The 20,869-nt window shown below is 41.9% G+C and overlaps 1 protein-coding gene across 3 annotated transcripts in view; it reads right to left on the reverse strand.

The window, feature by feature from the left end:
- Positions 1–2,489: 2,489 nt before the first annotated feature.
- The window catches only part of LOC311272998 (zinc fingers and homeoboxes protein 2-like), a 113,951-nt gene continuing 95,571 nt past the window's right edge, over positions 2,490–20,869 (reverse strand). For all 3 annotated transcript variants that reach the window (XM_084379822.1, XM_084379824.1, XM_084379823.1), the window contains exons 3-5: positions 16,233–19,545; positions 13,311–13,494; positions 2,490–5,143 (exon numbers count right to left, since the gene is read on the reverse strand). In XM_084379822.1, the coding sequence (XP_084235948.1) occupies positions 13,314–13,494; positions 16,233–19,222 (3,171 nt within the window). In that variant the 5' untranslated portion in view covers positions 19,223–19,545 and the 3' untranslated portion in view covers positions 2,490–5,143; positions 13,311–13,313. The remainder of the gene's footprint in view (positions 5,144–13,310; positions 13,495–16,232; positions 19,546–20,869) is intronic.

The following is a 20,869-nucleotide window of genomic DNA, read 5'->3' on the forward strand; positions in this document are numbered from 1 at the left end:
CCGACAGGAAAAATACGTCTTGCAGAAATCGGTGCGAGTTACGCTGGACAGACGCAGCATGGGGAGCGTTTGCGTTGGCGAGATGTCGGCATTTGGTCGTCGGAGCAATCACTCCCCATACAATGTTTTTCCAACATAACTTCTATTTGTCAGGCCGACGTCTGCAGGACGCGTGTGTGCTATCCGCGGATATCTTCCTCTGTCTGTACGACGCTAACCTTTGAAAGACCGAAACAGTTTGCTGTTGAGTTCTTTGTAAATCTGGTGTGATGAGCTTCTTCTAAAATGTTCCTGGACTGTTCACAACATGTGACAAATATTTAAAAACTAAATCCTACTTTGATTAGTGGCCATTTTGTCAGATTCTGCGTCACAGTTTTTGGATCTCAGAAATCAAACCTCTTCTTCTTCTTCTTCTTCTTTTTGCCGTCTGGCACCTTTTTTCAGACAGATTGTCCTCTCAAATCAGCCCCTTCCAGGAAAAAAAGCAAAAACTTTTACGTCTGCCACCACGAGCAGCTGTTTCAAACTTTATTCCTCCTCTTTTCACCAGCCAACGACTGATAAAAGTTTTAGAGCGTATTAAAACCCTCTCACAGATGTGTTTTAAACGGCTCTTCTGGTGCTAGTGTGCTCGACTCTTCCCTCTTCAAACATTCAGACAGTAAACCCCAAAACATTTACTTAACTCCTCAAAGCAAATACATTCAATCATTCATCAGAAAAATATTCAATTAAAACTATACACTTGCAAAAATAAAAGTCTCTTGGAAGCTTTCTAAGGCTGAGCGTCCACCAGGAGCTTCTCTTTTTGCGGCGCTGCGTTCTGTTTGCAGAAGGACGAGCAGCGGCGGCGGCGGAGAGCTGTAGTGATGCAGAACGCTACGAGTTTAAAAAACTATGAAGACTTTAAGCAGAAACAAGCATCTCGATCGACTCGAAAGTCGCCCAGTGGACGGAGTTCAAACCCTCCCCTCCCCCCTCTGCTGTGTTGTTGTTGAGGCCAGCCCTGGTATGCATTTGTAAATACAGTATTTCAGATATATGTAGTCTTATCATCTTTAAATCTGACCAGGACACTACAGCGGCAGAAGCAATACATAAAGAAGCTCATATTTTTGTTTTTACTATTATTCTTTTTTGTCGGAATGGAACTAGTTTCAACTAAGCCTACCAAGCCAACATGTAGTTATGTATTGAATAAAAGGCTATTTATCTTTTTTTTTTTTGTTTGTTTTTGTTTATTACAGGTGTGTATGATGGTGTGCAGGACGACAAACAGAGAGAGAGAGAGAGAGAGAGAGAGAGACAGAGACAGAGAGAGAAAAACAATCGACGATGAAGAGAAACAAGAAAGGGAGGAAAGAGAGAGAGAGACAAAGAAAGTGGGAAAGGACAGAGCGAGGGAGAGAAACAGAGAGAAGAAGAGAGAGAGATTAAAGTATGATTCAGGCAGCATGATTCTGGATTGTGGTTTTCACTGTCGAGTGTGTTGTGAGATCGTTACCGTTGAATCCTTCTGCGCTTTGCCACCATTTTGACAGTTTCTCAACTGTTTGTTGTTTTTGTTTTTTTTGTCGTTTTTTTTTCACGTTGTTGTTGTTTGTTTGTTTGTTTGTTTGTTTGTTCCTTAATCGGTTTTTAAAACAAAGATCCACGACAGTCACTTGGTCGTTACAAGCATGTTCGTCGGAACAAGAAGTGCAGATTGGCTTTAAGTTTCTTTCTTTGTTTTTTTTTTCCTCCGGTGAGTTTTTTTTTTTTTTTTTTTTTTGTCCTTTGCTTTTTCTTCAAAAAAGGGTTCCAGACAGAGTGGCTACAACAATAATAATAATAATAATATAATAATATAATAATAGCACTTGACTTCACTTCAGCACAGTAAAAAAAAAAAAAAAAAGAAAAAAAAGAAAAAAGGTCCAAAGGTGCTTTTTTTGTGTTTTGTTTTTTTGAATCTGATTTGATGTGAAGCGAAGTCCCCCCTCTTCCTCCTCTTCCTCCTCCTCCTCCTCTTCCTCCTCCTCCTCCTCCTCCTCCTCCTCCTCCTCCTCCTCCTCCTCCCACCTCTCCTCTCAGCAGGGAAGTGGCGGGCGGAAGTCCAGTGCCGGTGAGATGAAGAAGAAGTGACTGAAGTATTGCCAACTGGTCCGTCTTTTTTTTTTTTTTTTCTGTTTTTTTTTTGTAGTGGTTCCACTCTGGTTCAGTACAAAAACAGAGAGAGAGACGGAGAAAGAAAAAAAAAAACGTTGCACACAACACACACACACACACACACACACACACACATTCATAACCACACACTCGTACAGACACACTCATTGCTGGCACCGTTTTTTTTTTTTTTTTTTAAAAGTCCATCAACAAAAAAAAAAAAGAAAGAAAAAAGAAAAAGACGTTAAAGAGCCGAGTGAGCGAGCGAGCGAGAGAGAGAGAGAGAGAGAGAGAGAGGGGCTTTAAAAACAAAAACAAAAACAATAATTCAGAGGAGGTTTCGGGGGGACGAGTTGCTCCCATTTTACAAAATGTAACAAAATTTTTTCCGCAAAATTTTACAAATCCGTAGCAATACAGGAGAAAAAACCAAAAACAAAACAAACAAACATATATATCCTATTTACAACGAGAAGAAGAAGAACCCTTTTTTTTTTTAAAAGTGTAGTGAGAATGCAGCAGATCCCAGCTTTGGCACTCGGCGTTTTTGTTTGTGGTTGTTTTTTTTTGTTGTTTTTTTTGTTGTTTGTTTGTTTGTTTGTTTTAAATCCACCCTGTCTGTCGGTCGATCTGTCGTCGGGTCGGTCGCTGTGTACAGTCAGACGGCTGCTGCTGCTGCTTCAGGCACACATTCAGTGCTCCGGTTCGCCGTCTCCACGGCAACGCAGGTCACGCACAACATCACCTCGGCCACAAAACATCCGTCCGTCCGAGTTCACAACCTGCTAATCCCCCCTCTCACGAGACGGAGGCTGCTTCCTTCAGAGCGACTTAAAGGAGAAGTTCAGGGTTTTTTATTTTTATTTTTTTTTTTACAGTAAAGTGCTCATTATGAAACTGGTTCCTTCTTAAAGGGAAAGTTCAGAGTGTTTGGAGACACAGATCGTCGAGGATCAGATCAGGACGTCGACCGAACCACAACAAGCTTCCTCCTGAGGGGAAAATAACATTCAAACCTCCTCTTAAAGGGAAGTTATCTCGATTTGAACATATGAATCAAAACTCTTTTTTTAGCTCAGGACTCTAAAGTCAAGTGTGAATCCATTTAAACAAATTTCAAGGAAATAATTTTTCCACGGACGACTTATAACCCTCTCAACACACGTTGATGACGTCATTAAAAGAGTCAAAGCTCTTGGAAACATGATGGAAACTGAGTTTATATATTAATGTGAGGAAGGTTTTTTTGTCTCCACACACATCTGATGTCTTCAGCTCTGTTTTACTTCTTAAAGGGGAAGTTCACTGAGATCATGGAGGTTCAGGATGTCGACCAGACAAAAACAAGCTTCCTCCTGAGGGAGACAACGTTTCATCATCAATCAAACTCCCTCTTAAAGGGGATGTTTGTGACCGTTCTTTGTCAATAAAAATCCTCCTCTTAAAGGGAAGTTACTCAGACAAACTAACCTCGTTTTAAAGGGAAGCTCTGGACTCTGAAGTCACATTTTAACCAGATTTCAGGAAAGTCGTCCTTCCATCCATCACTGTTATGAGTCATACAGACACACGATGTGAGGCATCTCGGACAGCGAAGTACGGCAACACCACTAGGACAAACTACAGACAGAACTGCAGCAAAAGCTGTCGAAATATCTGGATTATTATACTTTTGTGCTTCGATCTTAACTGGTCATCTTTCAGGTATTACGTTACGTTCTTCGTAGAAATATATAATAATCATACCGACATGTTGATAAATGTTACAGCTCAAGCTGCAGCATGAAACAAACAAAACTGAGAAAATATAGCACAAAAAAAACCTTCTTTATCTTAATTAAACTGAATTTTTAAAGTTACTTGAAAGGCCTAAAAATGTTTCCTGTTCGTTGTTATCTTAGAAATTAACTTGTTTTTCTGTATGTGGTTTGTCCAGGTGGTGTTGCCGTACCTACCTGTCCAAGATGGAGGACGTACGACACTCACAGTGACGAGATCTTTGTGATCATCAAACAAACTCCCACTTAAAGGGAATGTTTGAGGTTAAAGGGAAGTTATCTGCACCGCAACCTACAAATCAAACCTCGTCTTTAAATGCTAAATTTCCAGACAAATCACGTTTCCGTCGGTTACTGTTAATGTGAACATCTGGTCGGCAGTCACGTTGCATTGTGGGTAAGGCATTCGCCAGGTCGTGAAAAAGAAGAAAACACGACTATCGATCAGCACGACGTTTGTTTAAAGTTTGTGAGTTTGTTAACCAATCAGAAAACAGTCTTAAAGGGACGGCTCTTAAAGGGGAAGCGCTCCCTTATTTTCTGGTGCGACTGCTGTGTGAAGCACACCGGCCACCGATCACACTTTATTGATCCGTATCAGTTTGACTGCGTCCTTCTGATTCCACCTTAAGAGGAAGCTCGAGAGCTCTGTCGAACCCTCGATCGCCCACCATGACCGCTCGCAGCAGCTCCTCACCTCTAATCTGTGTCTCTGATGGTGTTTGTGCACTGAGGCTCGTCTGGAGTGAAGATCTGCTCTGTCTTTTATTGTAACACTATTAAAACTCACATTACTGTGAGGAACGAAAAGAAAAGCAGCAATTTGAGATTTCAATTATCTTCACAGATCGTGACCCTGAATCTCTCCTCGCACTCCTCTGATTTTAATTTGGAAGCCTGTGTGCGCCTCGCCAAAATAAAATCTGAGCTCATCTTCTTCTTCTTTTTGTTGTTGTGGTTGTTGAGGGCGTCACATCTGCGGAGGGGTCGGGTCACAGCTCGGACATGACGGAGGACGACGTTGCGCGTGATCTGTGATGCGACAATCAAGAGTTAAAAAATCGTTAAAAAATAAAAGCAAAAAAAAAAAATACAATATCTGATCGTTTAAAAAACTCTTCTTTTGTTGCTCCGTTCTCCGTCCACCTCGTTTTCTCTCCTCCTCCTCGTTTCCAGCAGCAGCGGCGGCGATGGCGGCAAAATCCTATTCGCACCTGAAACAGACAGAAAAGAGAGAGAGAGAGGAAGAAATGTCAGTTTCACAAGAACTCAGATCAGCCCCAGAAAAAAAAACAAAAAAAAAGGAGGAAACACAAATGAAAAAAAACAGAAAAGGAGGGATTAAAAAGCAATTGTTGTGCCAGGAGCCGGTGTTCCTGGTCGCCTGGTGCTGCTGGGAACTGGGACACATTGTGAAATAACGGCGGCGGACCCGACCGGCCGGCCGGCTCGCTCGCTCTCTCTCTCCTGATCCATGTGAGAGGGAAGCGGTGTTAAAGTTGTGTTTTGTGTGGGAGTGATTAAAACGAGGCAGCCGCCGTGATTACACAAACAGGACAATGGACAGTAACACAAACACACAAACACACACAGAGTTCCCGTCTTGTTGTGGCGTCTTTGACTTTTACTTTCACAAACTGTTGAGAGACGCGTCTTTAAACACTCGACAAAAATATAAAAACAACACTTTTGTTTGTGCTCATATTTTTCACAAGTTGAAGTAAAAAGGTTTCAAACTTTTTAACTTTTTAAATCTTTTTTTTGAACAAAGATTCTGTTAAAAATCAGCGTGATGTGAAAACAGTCCCTCCACCTGACAGGTGCGGCACGTCAAGACACTGATAAACCATGATTAGTGCACAGGTGTTCTTTCACAATAAAAGGCTTAAATCTTAACTCTTTTACTTCAACTTCAAAACAAAAGCGTTTATATTTTTGTTTGAGTGTAAAATGGGTTTTTCATCCAGCTGCTGAACACACACAGGAAGAGTCTGTTCCTGTCCGTCGTAAAGGTGCAGCAGGTGGTTCTGGGTCATCAGGTACAGACGCTGGCAGACGATTGGTTGTGTCTGAGTGGAAGTAAAACTTTTTCTCTGCACACAAAAACACTTCTCTGGCTCTTTGAGCAGAAATGTGTTAAAATCTCGTTTGCCAGGTCGTTCCCTCCACCTGACAGGTGTGGCACGATGGGAATAAACATCCTGATTATGCCACAGATGTGCTTTTGGTCAGTCTCATTAAAAGGATCATCAGGATGGATCATTTTGCCAAAGGAGACGAGCTATCTGACGTGGACTTTAAGTGAATTTCTGCTCAACATTTAGGAAGGAATAAACGCTTTCTGTGCCCGGAGCCACTCTCAGATGTTTTTACTTCAACGTGTGAAATCTGGAGCGAAAACAGAAGAGTTGAATTTACATTCTTGTCGAGTGTATCGACGAGTATATTTGATCAGATTTTAGTGAGAAGTCTTGTTTTTATTCACCACTTATTTCTAGTTTCAGTCACTGTCAAGCTGTTGTGAGTAAACTTCAACACTTCCTGCAGATGTTTCAAAGTAAAAGCCCACAAGAGAAAGAAGTTTTATTACCTTAAAGTGAAACCTTAAGATGAAGGTTTGGAATAAATCCAATAAGGAAGATCTTTTCTATCAGATTCTGCTTTTGTTCCTCTGTGGGAAATTTTCTGACCCGTGTCACTTCCTGTTCAGATCTTTGCGATGTCGCCGTATCCGACCAATGATCTCCGGAGTTTATCTGCACATCGGTTTAGGATGTAGTCAAAGGTAAAAGGTTTCTCCGCTCCCTGTTTCCTCTGAACTCTCTGTTAACATTTAGAAACTCAGCAGTGATGAAATCATCATCGGCTCCGAGTTAAAGAGGAAAATGAAGCACTTCTGTTCAGCTGTGAACAGCTGTTCAATCAGCTGTACAATCAGATACTGTTACACAACAGCTGACGGTCCAATATGGCCGACAGAGGGTGCGTTTCATTACCCTCACACACACACACACACACACACACACACACACACACACACACACACACCGCAGATATACAGTACAGGATGGTGGAGGTCTACAATCACAGCATGCGACTGCATTTTCGCAGATTTTCAAACTTTTCCAGAAGCGGAGGGAACGTCAACAACAAATGATGTTGTGTGTTTAATGTTTCAGACTTCTGTTGGTCCAAAGTTTAAGTTCCTGAAGAGCACGAACAGCAGGTCTGAAAACACACAAATACAAAAATACATAACAGGCGACACGATACAGACCCAATTTAAAATGATCTAATAAACTTGCTAGTAAACCGAAAACAAATCTGGTTAAATAAGCAATTTCTTTAATTAATGCTCAGTTTCCTTAACAATCGATTACCGGTTAACCTTTAATAATATATTAAAAACAATATGTTAGAAACTGTTTTAACCACTGACTCGAACTCTGACTGTCACATCAGGCCCGACAAAATCCAACACAGGCTAATAAATCACTAAATATCAGTTTGTAACGATTGTCTTTTTGGATTTTCTACATTAAAAATAACTTGTTTTTTAGTATTTAATTGTGCCCATCTGATTGGCAGTTGACACATTTTTAATAAGTTAAATTCTTGGTGGCGATTAATCGATCAGTCATTACTCGTTAACATTATCTAACTTTATAAAGTCGCAAATAAAACCTCACGGTTTCTCTCTGCGTCTGTCCTGTGGGTTCATGCTCAAAACTGTTGAAACACAGTCTTGAACCGTGGTCTCTGGCTTCTCTCCCAGTCACCGGAATAAAACACTTGCCTTTTACATTTCTGCAAACCACCGACACGTTAGGATTTGTATGCATCATACGCATCTGTTATTATTAAGCTCGGTGCTGTTACGACATAAATGAATCGCAAGACAGTAAAGTTGAATCTTCTTTTTTTTAAAAGTGTATTAAATCCAAATGTGGAGGCTCGTGCAGCCTCGGAGGAGGTCTGAGCTCTCTCATCTCTCTCTGGTGAAAGAGTTTGACCTTTCTGCTGTTTGAATGCACTTTACAGTCATTACACAAAAATACAGATGTTTGAAGTAACATGAGGACTGCAGCCTCGGACGATGAAGCTGCAAATCTAATATTTTATACTAGGAAAAAAAAACGTCCTCTTTATTAACACTAATGATACAAAATTTAAAACAGATTATTGTGATTTTATTCCGAGATCATAGTGACCTGGAAGCAGGTAACTTTCAGTGTGCGCTGCCTCTGTGTTTTACTTTATAATGATGACAGCGAGGGAGAAGCACTGCAGCATTTTGGCAATTAAGCCTTCATCTATAAGCTACGACTGTTGATAAGTTATTATGGGACGCTGCGCCGCGCTCGGCTGATTAAATGAAGCCCCGAGCTGCTGTGATTAGTGAGACAGGACAATGGATGGCACACACACACACACACACACACACACACGCACAGAAAAACCATTAACACACACAGAGACAGGCTGGAGACATCGTGCCACATCAATTTGCACTGCAGGAATTTGTTTTTGCTACATCAATCGTTGCGACTCCTTAATATAATCCGATAGCATCGCTCTTTATCCGTCTTTAGTAGGATCATCTCTGCTGCTGTGACCTCTGACCTGACCCACCCACCCAGACATTACGCTTAAAGCTGGACGCACAGTGCATGTAAATTACTCTGATGCATTGTGTTAACTCACATTTCACGTTTTTTAATCTTCACTTCTGTGCAGCCAGCACTCGCACACTGAGAGCAAACAGGTTCGTTTTGTTAATTGGCAATTCGGATAAAGTTTTTTTTAAACAAGACAACAAAAAATGAAGCCGGAGAAAACTGTGTTGGAGGGTCAGGGTGCAGATGTGACAGCAGGAGAGTCTTTAAATACAATAAAGAGCCAAATATTCCTTTCTTTTCTTTTTGTGTTGCAGGCAGGTGCGCCTTGAACGTCGTATCCAAAGTGCACAAGCAAAAAACTAATTTAGTTTCCGGTGAAATAAAGACAGAAACATGCAGAGGTCTTTTCACTTTTCACGCTAATTTAATCTTTGCGGTGGTGGAAAAAGACGAGGTCAGTGCCGCACAGACACGCACACAAAAACATTCAACCACGTCTGAACAAAACAAAGTCTGATTCAAAACCTGACGTTTGATTTATTCTCCTCGGTGTACCAGAGGGGCGGGGCTTCACAGCGTGACATTAGGTGATTTTTACCGATTGTCACTCAGTAACTGGCAGTCGGTGTGACAAACCCCGCCCGGGCGGCACTGGAGGAGCTTAAAACAAACACAACTTGAGCGTCTGGTCCAGCAGAGCTGAGTGCCAGCAGACTGAAGGCATCAGAAGAGACAAATAAGAGAGATGAGAGAAGTGTTTCAAAATAGTTGAATTAAAGGCTAAAGAAACGGTAAAAAACATAAAAAACAATATTATAACTTCAATCTGCAAAATACAGTCTGTCCTGTATAAGTCATGTTTTCTGTCTGAATTAATGTAAAAATTGGTCCATAATGTTTAAGTTTGTATCACTCTAACTCATGTCTAAAAACTTTGTTGTACATTTATTCGAGTTCTGTATTTACATTATCCAAAATGTTCAGCCTGCCTTCATCCTGCACGCTGCTTCTTACAGCCAATATTTATGTTTCTTGTTCGGCGGCGACCTCTAGTGGCTGAAGTTATTATTATGGCAGCAAAGGAGGAAGTCAGGTGAAGATAATAAAGAGTTTAAAGGCTCATTTATGCTTCCTTTACATAAGAAAACAGATACGTCTGTCTCAAGTGATATAACCGTCACTGCCCACATACGTCCATGCGTTCTTCACATTGTCATGAACCACTAGAGGGCGCCGCTCAGAGTCAAAATGGTCTCGCGCGGACCTCCACTTTTCCTTCGCCACCAGCCAATCTCCTCCCAGCTGTCCTGTAGTAACTGTTTGTGGGGATGGACGACAAACACAGGACTTTCTAACCAGAGACTGCTGTTCGTGTCCTGATGAAAGACAACGATGAGTTATTTTGACTTGTGGACATTTTTACGTGAGCCAAACTACGTTCTTTTCCTAAACCTAACCAAACTGTGACAGCACGGCAGGAGTTGGGTACGACTGTTACGCCTGTTAGCTGCAACGGTCATGTCGTTTTGGGAACAGGGATATATGTGGAGTCGCTGGCAACTGGTCTATTCAATCGTGTTAGTATGAGGACGTGTCGACATGTTTCCAACAATTCTCAAACCACTGAAGTCTGTCACATTTTTCAAGTTAATGTTGCGTTATATTGTCGCCTGTCGCTGTAACTTCCTGAAGAGAGAGTGAGGAAGGAAGCTGGCGAACATGACTAAACATAACATGAAAAGGAGTCTGAGTCTCCTCAGACAGATTTCCATCAGCAGTGAAAGTTGTCTAACAATGAAGACAACAACTCCCATGTCTTTAGTTTTTTGACTGAGAGCCCCCTAGTGGCAGAAACCCTGTGATTTCCTCTGATGAAGAAGAGTCTCTCTTCTTTCAGCCACGTTTCCCAGTTTGAGTTCCCACCACATATTGAATTTTCAGAGAGTTGGAGTGCGACTCCTAACTGGAGCAGTTTTTCCATCAACAGTGTTTGGTGGATTCCAGCATTCACCTGCCACACTCAGTAATCTGGGAGCCAAACTGATTTGGAGAGCAGAGCTCAGCCTGCGATGATAACTGGCACCTGAACTGAGCGTCTGGCAGAGCAGACGAGTGTGTGGCCACAGTCACAAACTGCCAGAGTTTAGATAGCAGCTCATGTTAATTTATCCTCCTGCTCACAGACTGAGTCACATCCACTTCCTCTGCCTGCTAGATCGACTGTAACGTGGAGGTTTTAACATGCTGCTAAAAAAAAGTGGGGACAGTTTGATTCACGCGTCGACGTGTTTGACATTAAAGGACACGTCCTCTCATTACTGCAGTGAGTGTGTGTAAATGCAGCACAGTGTTGTTGTGTTGATGTGTTGTTGTGTTGATGTGTTGTTGTGTTGATGTGTTGTTGTGTTGTTGTGTTGATGTGTTGTTGTGTTGTTGTGTTGTTGTGTGGGTTGGAGCAGAGAGGTGCAGAGTGGAGGAGTTTATGAGAGCAGCTGCAGCAGACTGAAGAAGAAAACCTCCAACACTCAGTCTGTTGTGTTCTTCTTCTATTGTTTGTCCACAAACTCACAACATTGTACAATTATATTAAATGATGTTATATTATATTATTTTATGTTAAATTATACTAGTTTATATTTTGTCATATTATATTGTTATGTTATATTATATTAGATTATAGGCTACTATGATAAATGATATTATGGTATATTATATCATATTATACTATATTATATGATATTTTATGATATTATATTATATATATGTTACATTATGTCATATTTTATGTTAACATTTCTTATATATATATATATATATATATATATATATATATATATATATATATATATATTAATTGTAAGAATTTCATTGTAGAGGGAAACTTGTTTTTTGTTTTAAAAAAAAAAAATACAAATATTCACTTTGACTGATTTTAGCAGGAAAAACAAACAAAAACATCATCAGACGTCACTAACAGGTCGAGTTTTATTTACAAAATCTACAGTTGTTGGTTATTCTGAATGCTGCATATTGATTATTGATTTTAGCTGTCAAGCGTTGATTTTGAAGACATCCAAAACCAGTGACAATCTCTCAAACGTTGACGATGTCAGAAGTTGAGTCCCCGGCTTGTTTACGGCTGTTTGTCTTGAGGAAATCATTTGAACAGAGTCTATTTTGATAAGCAAACGTCTCATAGAAACATTAAAACTTTCAATCTTCTGTCAGAACAGACAGTAGAGGGAAGAAGCAGCCGACTCTGTCGTCACACTTTGCCCCAGGCGGAGCCTTTTATCTATCAAACTTTACCACACCAGGGGGGCTGCTGCTATTTTAGGCTTCCAATAATGTTTTTTTTATCCCTAAATTTTCCTGAAGTTAGTGTTTGTTGCTGAGCAGCTGAAGCCAAAACTCACACAGCTACACACACAGACGGTGACTGGCTGGAGGAGTTTTGTTTGTTGCCCGGGATCGAGGTGTTGGCTTCAACACTAACGGGCCGGGGGGTGGAGGGGGAGACGCTGGGGACCATCAGGGCCTCGCTGAGTTAAATCACTTCACTGCTTCTACAAACCTGCAGCCACAGATTCAGTCTGACAGAGCAGGCTGCAGGTTTCACAGAGCTGGATTTTATACTTCAGGACTGTTTTACTGTCAAATATAAAGAACATAAACGGCAGCACGGTGAGAGTTTTATAGGACAAAAATGCAGCAGCATCAATATCACAATATCAATCTCAGTTTTATTTTGTATTTTTATCAAAGGGTCCCGTGAAGATTTTGACAAAGAGTTGTGTCGTAGAGCAACGTTTGTAAGACGTCTGTCAAACTTTCAACAGGACATCTGCCAACAAGCCACGTTTTTGCTCCTGACATCCTGAAGTTTTACACCATGAATATTTTGTGTTTGTAAATCTCCAGAAAAGAGATTTTTATGTTTGACAATGCACTTGAAAAAAACATGTTTTGGCCTAAAATACCTGTTTTGGTCACCACAAACACAGATAGAAACTGTCCCCACGTCTCAATGTTGAAAAGCCGTCTCAAACAGTGGTCTCTCTGACATTTAGCTTTTAGGATCATGTTAAAATACCTGGTTCTGTCACCACAATGACAGCAGGAACATGTCCAGACATCTAAACTAAACCAACCGGTGGTTTCATGCTTACAAATGTTGAAACACCGTGAGTCTGGTGAACGTGCTGACAACCAACGTTTAAAACTTTCAAGAAACATCGACTGTGCAAAAGTTTCATGAGGAAAAAACACTAATTCAACATGTTTGTTAGACTTCACAGACAAACACAATGGAAACAGAAAAACCTTTAATACTCACTGTTGCTTCTTCACTACAGACACATGACTTAAATCAGAGAGGCTCCCTGAAAACCTAATTCACGCTTCACTTAATTGCCTGAAAAGAAGCCATTTGTCATTTTTGACATTTTATAGAATACGCAATTAATCATTTAATAACTGAGAAATAATTAAAACTTGTATTGACAGTGAATGTAATTCAGCTAAAAGACATTTTTTCTTTTAACATGTAAGAAAAATATGTTGTTTTTGACATGAATGTAGCTTTTCAGAGAGCTGTTTGTGCTCAGTGAATACAGAGCCTTCAAACAATTCAACAATGACTCACAAACAACTGATCAACAGTTTTATCACAAAACATCCAGACACAGCGACCTCAAAGCCTCAGAGATCAGATGTCCAACCCACAGCCTGACAGTGAACACATCAACCAATCATCTCTCACCGTTTATCCAGTCAGCCTCCCAGACGTGTCCTCCGCCATCTTCCTCTCTCGGTCCAGGAGCAGCTCCCGTCCTCTCCTCGAGTGTCCGTCCTGCAGCCAGCTCCCGAACACGTCCCGCGCTCCTCCCAGGACTCCCCCGTTCTGTCCCCCGTTCTTCAACTCGACCACGTTCTGCTGCCTCAGTCTGTGAAGACAGACGGAAAGCTTAAACATTTGTTTTTGAATATATATTTGTTTGTCTCTCCTGATTTATTAGCACAAAGACAGAAACATGCATATTTAATAAAGAAGGTGATGCATTCAGTGCGTTTGTTTGACCTCAATGATGCAGACCATATGTCTCAGTGAGAAACACTGATTTTAAATAAAACTGTTCTGAGATGAAAACTCTGCAGAGCAGCTTTAATGTTTGTGTTGGATGTTCACAGAGAATATTTATGCTGAAAAGTTTGTTTTGAGAAGTTTGTTTTTGAAATTTCAGTCTTCTTACAGCCCTTAAAGTATTTCATTTTAATTCATGTCAGAGTTTAGAACTGAAACTATTTCTTGAAGATTAAAGATTTCTTAATTATCCATTTTTATAATCCTTTTAATGTTTATTTAAACAGTTATTAATGAGATCTCCTCATTTTTGTTAATTCTCAGTTCATCTGAAATGTTTTCTTCTATAACACACGGTGACAAATGAGAACACACACTGTATCTGAAGACACAGACGATATGGAAAATGTTGTTTGTTTCATACGTTTGACGTGTTTTAGCTGCCAGTAACGAATCGAGTTAACAAAAGTGGAGCTGATTTAATTCTGCAGATAAAAAAACAGGACTTTTTAAAGATTTTTGTTTTTCACACTGTCAATCATTTTTCAATATCAGAGCGACTGATGTGATTGCTAACAATCGGATTTAACAAAAGTGGGTCATAAGTGGGAGAATTTGTTAATTATAATGAGAAGAAACTAATAATCCACTAATAATTATTCTCTTCATGTTATGCAAACTTGAGAGATCAAAACTGAGACAAACTTCATGTTTGGGCTTCAGTTTAGGCAAAAAATAACAATTTTTTACTTAAAAAAGACATATTATGCTCATTTACAGGTTTACAATTAACATATATTATATTGTAATATATATATATATATTATATGCAATATTTAGAATAGGTTTATATACTTTAGTGCTCAAATAACACGTCAGTTTTCTGTGCTACAGCACTGTTTTCCCCTCTGTTAGCTCCTGTCTCTTTAAGGCCCCGCCTCCTCAACCCCCAGCCTGCCCTGATTGGTCAGCTCACACATACCTGAGCCAGCAGCGCTAACAACAAGAGAGCAGTTGTGCTAAATCATTCCTTACATGCCAAATCAGCTGCTAAGCATAAATTATGCAAATGTGTGACATGGTGACGTGTTGTGATGTCACAAAGTCACAGAATTAAAGGCGGGACTACTGATGAGCAGTTCAGGGGCAGTCTTTTTTGTGGGAGAGAGGAGCTTCTGTTGGTGCGACTTTGGGCTTTTTAACTTTCAAGACCTTTTACATGCACAAGAATCTATAAAACACTGAAAATGAAAAAATGAAAAGAACAGTAGGTCTCCTTTAACAGTCAAAAATATTGATATATTGATGCATGTTGGTATCGAAGATTTGAAACTTTTTCAAAGCTCATTTTCTGCAGTATCGACACCAGTACCAGCTGCAAGTTCTCACTCTTATTTCTCTCCAAAAAGGGAGTTGACACATTGTTGTTATCTTTAAAGACCTGATCTAAAGACAGAGAAATAATGTTTAAAAAAAAAGAAAATGATTTTGAATTCAATTTCCCCCGTGGTATCGAAAATGGTCTCAAATATTGGTATTTTTCAAGATATTATATCAAAGTTATAAAGTGAACCCTCCTGACAGTCAGCTCTAGGATATTTTCACTGCATTTACAGGAAATAAGCAGTCAAAATGAATGACTTACAACACATTTGCATCCCTGACTGCACTTTGTTTTGTACAGAGCTTATGAAACCAGCACGAGCCAGAAGGATTTCACTGTGCCGGAGGTGCAGGTTTATTCTGTGGTGCTCCTAAACCAGGAGCTGACTCACGGGAAGAATAAAACTCTTGCCAAATTATTGTGGAGATATTGGTTTCCAACCTAATGGCTCCGTTATTTAGCCAAACATGTCCCAAGCTCCTGGAGAGGAAGGCAGACTAAATAAAGTCCCGTAGATTTGTAGGTTAATGTTCTGAAAACAATGTTAATGTGGCATCTACAAAACAGCAGCACCAGCCTCCGGAGGGGAAGCAGATATTTATTTTGGACGAACAGGTCACCACAGACGGTGTCGCTGGGTAGAAAATGATGCTGAAACTGCCGCCGTGCAGCTCAGTGAACACTGAGGGCAGAAAATATTGAAGAGAAGATCCCCACATCAACAGCAGGCTGACATGTCCCATTAAAATGTCTGCGATCTTTTCTTGTTTAGTTTTAAGGCTTTTTAAAGAAATACATTGGGTATTTAATTGTTTCAATGTCTGTTTTAAGTTAAATTTTATCTGTAAATCTGCAGAGCACCAGTTGGCTTTTTATTGTATTATATATTTGGAAGAGGCCTATCTTATTTGACTTAATCAAATCTAAGCCAATCCAATCCAATACTACAATAATAAATCTGATATTGTGAAAACCAACAAGCATCTGTGTATGTGTAGCATCTTATATTGGGGGTTAAGTGGCTCCGGGATGCCATGACAAAAAAATCTCCAAATTGTACCAAACCACTCTGTCCTCTTAATGGATCAAATGTGAGTAACAATAGAAGATAATCAAATTTAAAATGCCATTGAGAGGCCACTTTGAACAGTAAAATCAGTCCAACGAACACAGTACATAAAATTTACCCTACACAAATTGATTGATTGATTTAGTACCTGCCAGCAAACCGGTCTTGGAGCTCATCATGTTGACTGCTGAGGCTGTTAGCGCGCTGCTCCATCAGCCAGCCCAACTCAACCTCCAGCACCTTACTGCTGTTGTTGTTTTTTAGGGCTCCTTCCTGACAGTGCCGGATGATGCTGGGGGGAGCGTTTTCAGGGGAGCACACAGGCGGCCCCTGGCTTCCATTCACTCCATTGTTGTGAAAAAGTTCTGCCAGCTCCATGCCGCCGCTCTGCAGCCGGCTGTCAGTGAACCAGCGGGCGAGTTCGGCGCGAGCCAGTCCTGTCCGACCCTCCGATTGGCTGAACTCCTCAGGGGAAGGCCACCGCGTTTGAGCAAAATCGTCCTTGAGGAGCGCCTGGGATCGGCTGTCTGGAGGCACTGAGCAAGAAGTCGGGTTGGGGATGGAGGTGGCGATGGAGCTGGGAGCAATGATGGGCACTGTGTGCGAGGGTGGAAGAGGGCTCTTAAGGTGGCCCATGCCGGTGCTTGGCTTGTGAATCCCATTCAGCTGTAGAGTTTGGTGTTGCTGCTGATGTAGTCCTTTCTTAGTGATGGCGTTGATGCCACCGGCGCCCATCCTCTTAGTGCCCATGGAGTTGAGAAGGGCTTGTTCCAGGTTGTCACGTAGTGCACGGCGCTCCACAAACCAGCTGTCAATTTCCTGGTGAGACAGGTGGGTGGTGACCGCCAGATTGTCCACATCGCTTTGTGTGGGGAAGCTGTTCCTCAAGAAGTTCTCCTCCAAGATCTTCAGCTGTTCAGCTGTCTTTCCTTTCATCCTCTCCAGCAAGGGAAATTGTGTCAGCACTGAGGACTTTTGATGAAAGTCAAGTTTCTGCGCTGCTGCCAGCTCGCCGCCATCCAGATGCATGACTCCATTGTTGTGAGCAATGGAAGTTTGATTGTGGGGCCACTTCCTGTCTGTGCGAGATGTCCCGTTGGCCTCGGCCAGAGGAGTGAGTACCTTGTCTCCTCTCGGGTAGCTGGCTTTCAGCTCCACTCCTTGCTGCTCTTTTAGCTTCTTGCCATCCAACAGGAATCCTGGAATCTGGGACGGGGCTTTGGCCGGAGCGCGAATGGACTGGATGATGGTTGGCCTCCGTATCTGTGGGGTGATAAGTGGAGGGGAGTTTGGCAGCTTCAGATCAGCAGCTGGCATAGCGTGAGTATTTGGGTGCTTTTCTTTGGAAGTGATGGGCGAATTTAACGGAATAAGTAATGGGTTTTTAAATGACGGGGCGAAGATAGGCGGTGGAACAATCAATGGCCTCGTTAAAGACTCTGGAAAGACTATGGAGGGCAGCGACACCAACGGCTTCGTTTTGGTGTTTCCAAACGCCGAGAGAATCTTCCCTTTGGACAACGAAGACGGTGATGATGATGATGATGATGGTGGTGGCATTAAAGGCACAGTAGCGGATGACCTCTTCATCTCTGTGGTGACCAGAGGAAGTGCTACAGGTCTCTTCATCTCCATGGGAACTGGAGGCGGAGCCATTGGGAGACGGTCTTTCTGAGGAGGAGGGGGTGGAGGAGGAGCCATTAGGACCTTGTCATTAGGGTCGCCAGAATGGGGGGCAACTGCCATGATTGGCCGCTTCGACTCCGGTCCGAACACTGTCGTCAGGTGTGTTCGTTTAAGGCTGGAGCCAATGGCAACTCCAGCAGGAGCATTTGTGGTGGTGACAACACTAAACCCATTGGACGGGGTTGTCCGTAAATGGCTTGAATGCCTGACTGTAGTGTGGACAAGAGGCTGCTGGGAGGATTTGGCAGATGGCTGAGATACAGGGCTTGTAGGCAGGACGGTGAAGGTATGATGAGCAGGAGGGATGGAGCCATTGAACATCTTTTTCCTGGCCTCTTCCACCTCCTCTGGGGACCAGGTTATACCTTGTTTCAGCCGCTGGGTGGTAAACCAGACTTTGATCTGTTCCTCCGGGTGCTTGGAGGCGGCTGTCAGCCAAGACAGCTCTGCATGTGTCGGGTAAGGGAACTTGTTAAAGGAGGTGATCAACGTCAAGTTGTCATCTAAAGATGGATTGTATTTGGTGGTGTTCAAGGGAACAGCTATTTTTGGTACAGAGTTAAAGTTGGGTGGGCGCTGGAGCATCGGGGTTACATGGGAGAGCCCTTGGAGGATGGTGGGTTCAGGGATGATGACCGTTCCGTTGATGTTCACTGCTGTGATTTGATCCTTCTGGATCAGCCCGTCCAGCTGGCTTTTCAGCTCGCTCCCTTGATAGAGCGACTTGATACTTTCTGGGGATTTCACCGTGGTAGATATGCAAGGTGGAAACACAGAGCTGCTGTTGCTTTCACCTTGCTCATTTGTCACTTCGCATTCAACTGAATTGTCCTTGCCTTCGATTGTCTGCTCTAAGATAGTCTGATTGTTCATCTTTATCCTCTTGAACTTGAAGTTCGTCTCGCCCGGGTGCTGGCTCTCGTTGTGCTCTGTGAGCGAGTCAAACTTGTTGGTGTTGAAGTTGCAGACAGCACAGAGGTACAACGGATTGAGAATGACGTTAGGGTGGCTGGAGTCCACGTGCTCTTTAAAGTCATTCAGGTTCTGCGTTGAAAACGGGCAGTATTTGCACTCGTAGCCTCTGGCCTGCTTTTTCTGGGATGCTGGGTCTGATTCAACCTCTTCCCTGTCTTTCTCCTCTCTAGCTTCGACACCCTCAATGACAGGGAGTTGGTCGTCTTTACCCAACTGCTCCTCTTGTTCTGATGGCTCAGGATTCTGGTTTTCCACTGGTTTTGGAAACGTCTGCTGGTCTGGATTCTCTGGATTCTCCTGCTGGGGGTTTTGACTCTTTTCTGCAGATTCAGATGATTCTGACTGTTCTTTTTCAGTCACATCATTGTCTGTCGATATTTCCATGCCCATGACTTCCTCAGGGTCATCTTGCTCTTCTGGCAGGTCGTTAATGACCCGGACCATGCAGGGGGTGGAGGACTTTCTACGACTGGACATGATGGCTGCTGCTGGTGGTGGTGATATTGGTGGTGCTGGTGTTGCGTTGAAGATACTGTGGTTTTTGGCTGCTGCTGCTGCTGCTGGTGCTGGCCGAGGACGTCAGCGTGTCGGTGTTTGAGGGGACCTTACTGGGAGCTGATGGTTGTGGATACTGGTAGGTGGTTGGAGGTGGAGTCTCCAGCGTGCGAGAGGGAGGGCGAGAACCGGCTGACGGCGCTGGCCCAGGACCGGTTGTGCAGTGGCGTCTCCCGCTCACTGGCAGTGTCAGCTACCGACCTGGGCGTCATGGGAGGGCATCACATACAGCTGCGGCGCTCAAGCTGCGTAGAGACAAACAGAGTGAGAAAATTACATGTTAATATTGTTTGTGTTCAGTGAGCTGCTCTCTAGTCACTTGAGAGAAGACTAAAAGCAGAGAAAAATACATGTTAGAAAAACACAGAGAGAGAGAAGTCATGTTGATATTGTTTGTGTGTTATGTGATCTGCTGCATTCACCCAGAATAAGACAAAGGACGGGAAAAACGCATGATGGGCGACGACAGAAGGGGAGAAAATAGATAAATTGCAGTTTTGGTTGAAACATTCTATTCATTTGAGAGATGTGAGATCAAGGATAAAACAAAGCAACATCAACTGAGATTTATCCTTACTGGGGTCACTTGTGCACTGTGTTGTACTATTATGTGCTTTGGATCAAATGTTCCTTTCGAAGACAAGAAGCAATAAACTTAAAGCCCCTGGAAATGTCAAATCTGAAGTTTCTCTCTACAAAATTAAATATTTATGACTTAAAAAAGCAACAAAGCTCCTAAAGTGTAACACTCGTCATCGACTGGGGTGCGGTTTGATCACATTTACTCGACAGTGGCCTGAAAACACAAGCATAACGTGAACGCCACAACTCACATCAGGTTTAAAATCAAATATTAGAAGATTATAACGTGACTTGATTGTGGATTTTAGAGTTAAATACAAACAGCAGAATTTTGGTCTGATTTTGGTTTTAAGAGAAAAACACATCTGCATTTTTGACGACGATATGTTGTTAAAGAGAAGTGACAAAGAAAATACACTGAGGGAGGATACTTTATATGATTTAGAAAACCTAATAAAATCACGTTAGTCATATATCAAGCAGGATATCTGCTCATTCCAGCTTCCTCAATACAGTGATTATTTGCTGCTGGTGTCAAGAAAACACATCTGTTTTATATCAGTTGTTCAAATGTAAATTAAATATTTGGTAACACTTTGTTTGGAGTCTTTATGAATATTTGTGACTGTTGCCTTTAAGTGTTATTTGGTCAATTATGTCACTCTTAATGCTTAAAGTTAAAATTGTTTGAGATGTCTTCATCAACAAACAATTTATTAAACTTTATAAAAATTATTCAGCTTTATTTATTAAAACTGTCATGTGTGGTTGGTTTTGACATTTTGACATTTTTGGAGAGCTAGCTCCACAGCTAACTGAGCTAACTGAGCTAACTGAGCTAATAGCAGCTAACTAAAGTTTGTATTTTTTGTATTATTAGAAAATGTACACTTTGATTAGGGAAGGTTACAAACACTGTATCTAAGACATACGTCTCACATGTGAGAGAGCAGATATACGACAGATATTGATAAAGTGATTGTTTGT

The sequence above is a fragment of the Pagrus pagrus genome (assembly GCF_965226575.1).
Source record: "Pagrus pagrus genome assembly, chromosome: 17".
Classification (NCBI taxonomy): Eukaryota; Metazoa; Chordata; class Actinopteri; order Spariformes; family Sparidae; genus Pagrus; species Pagrus pagrus.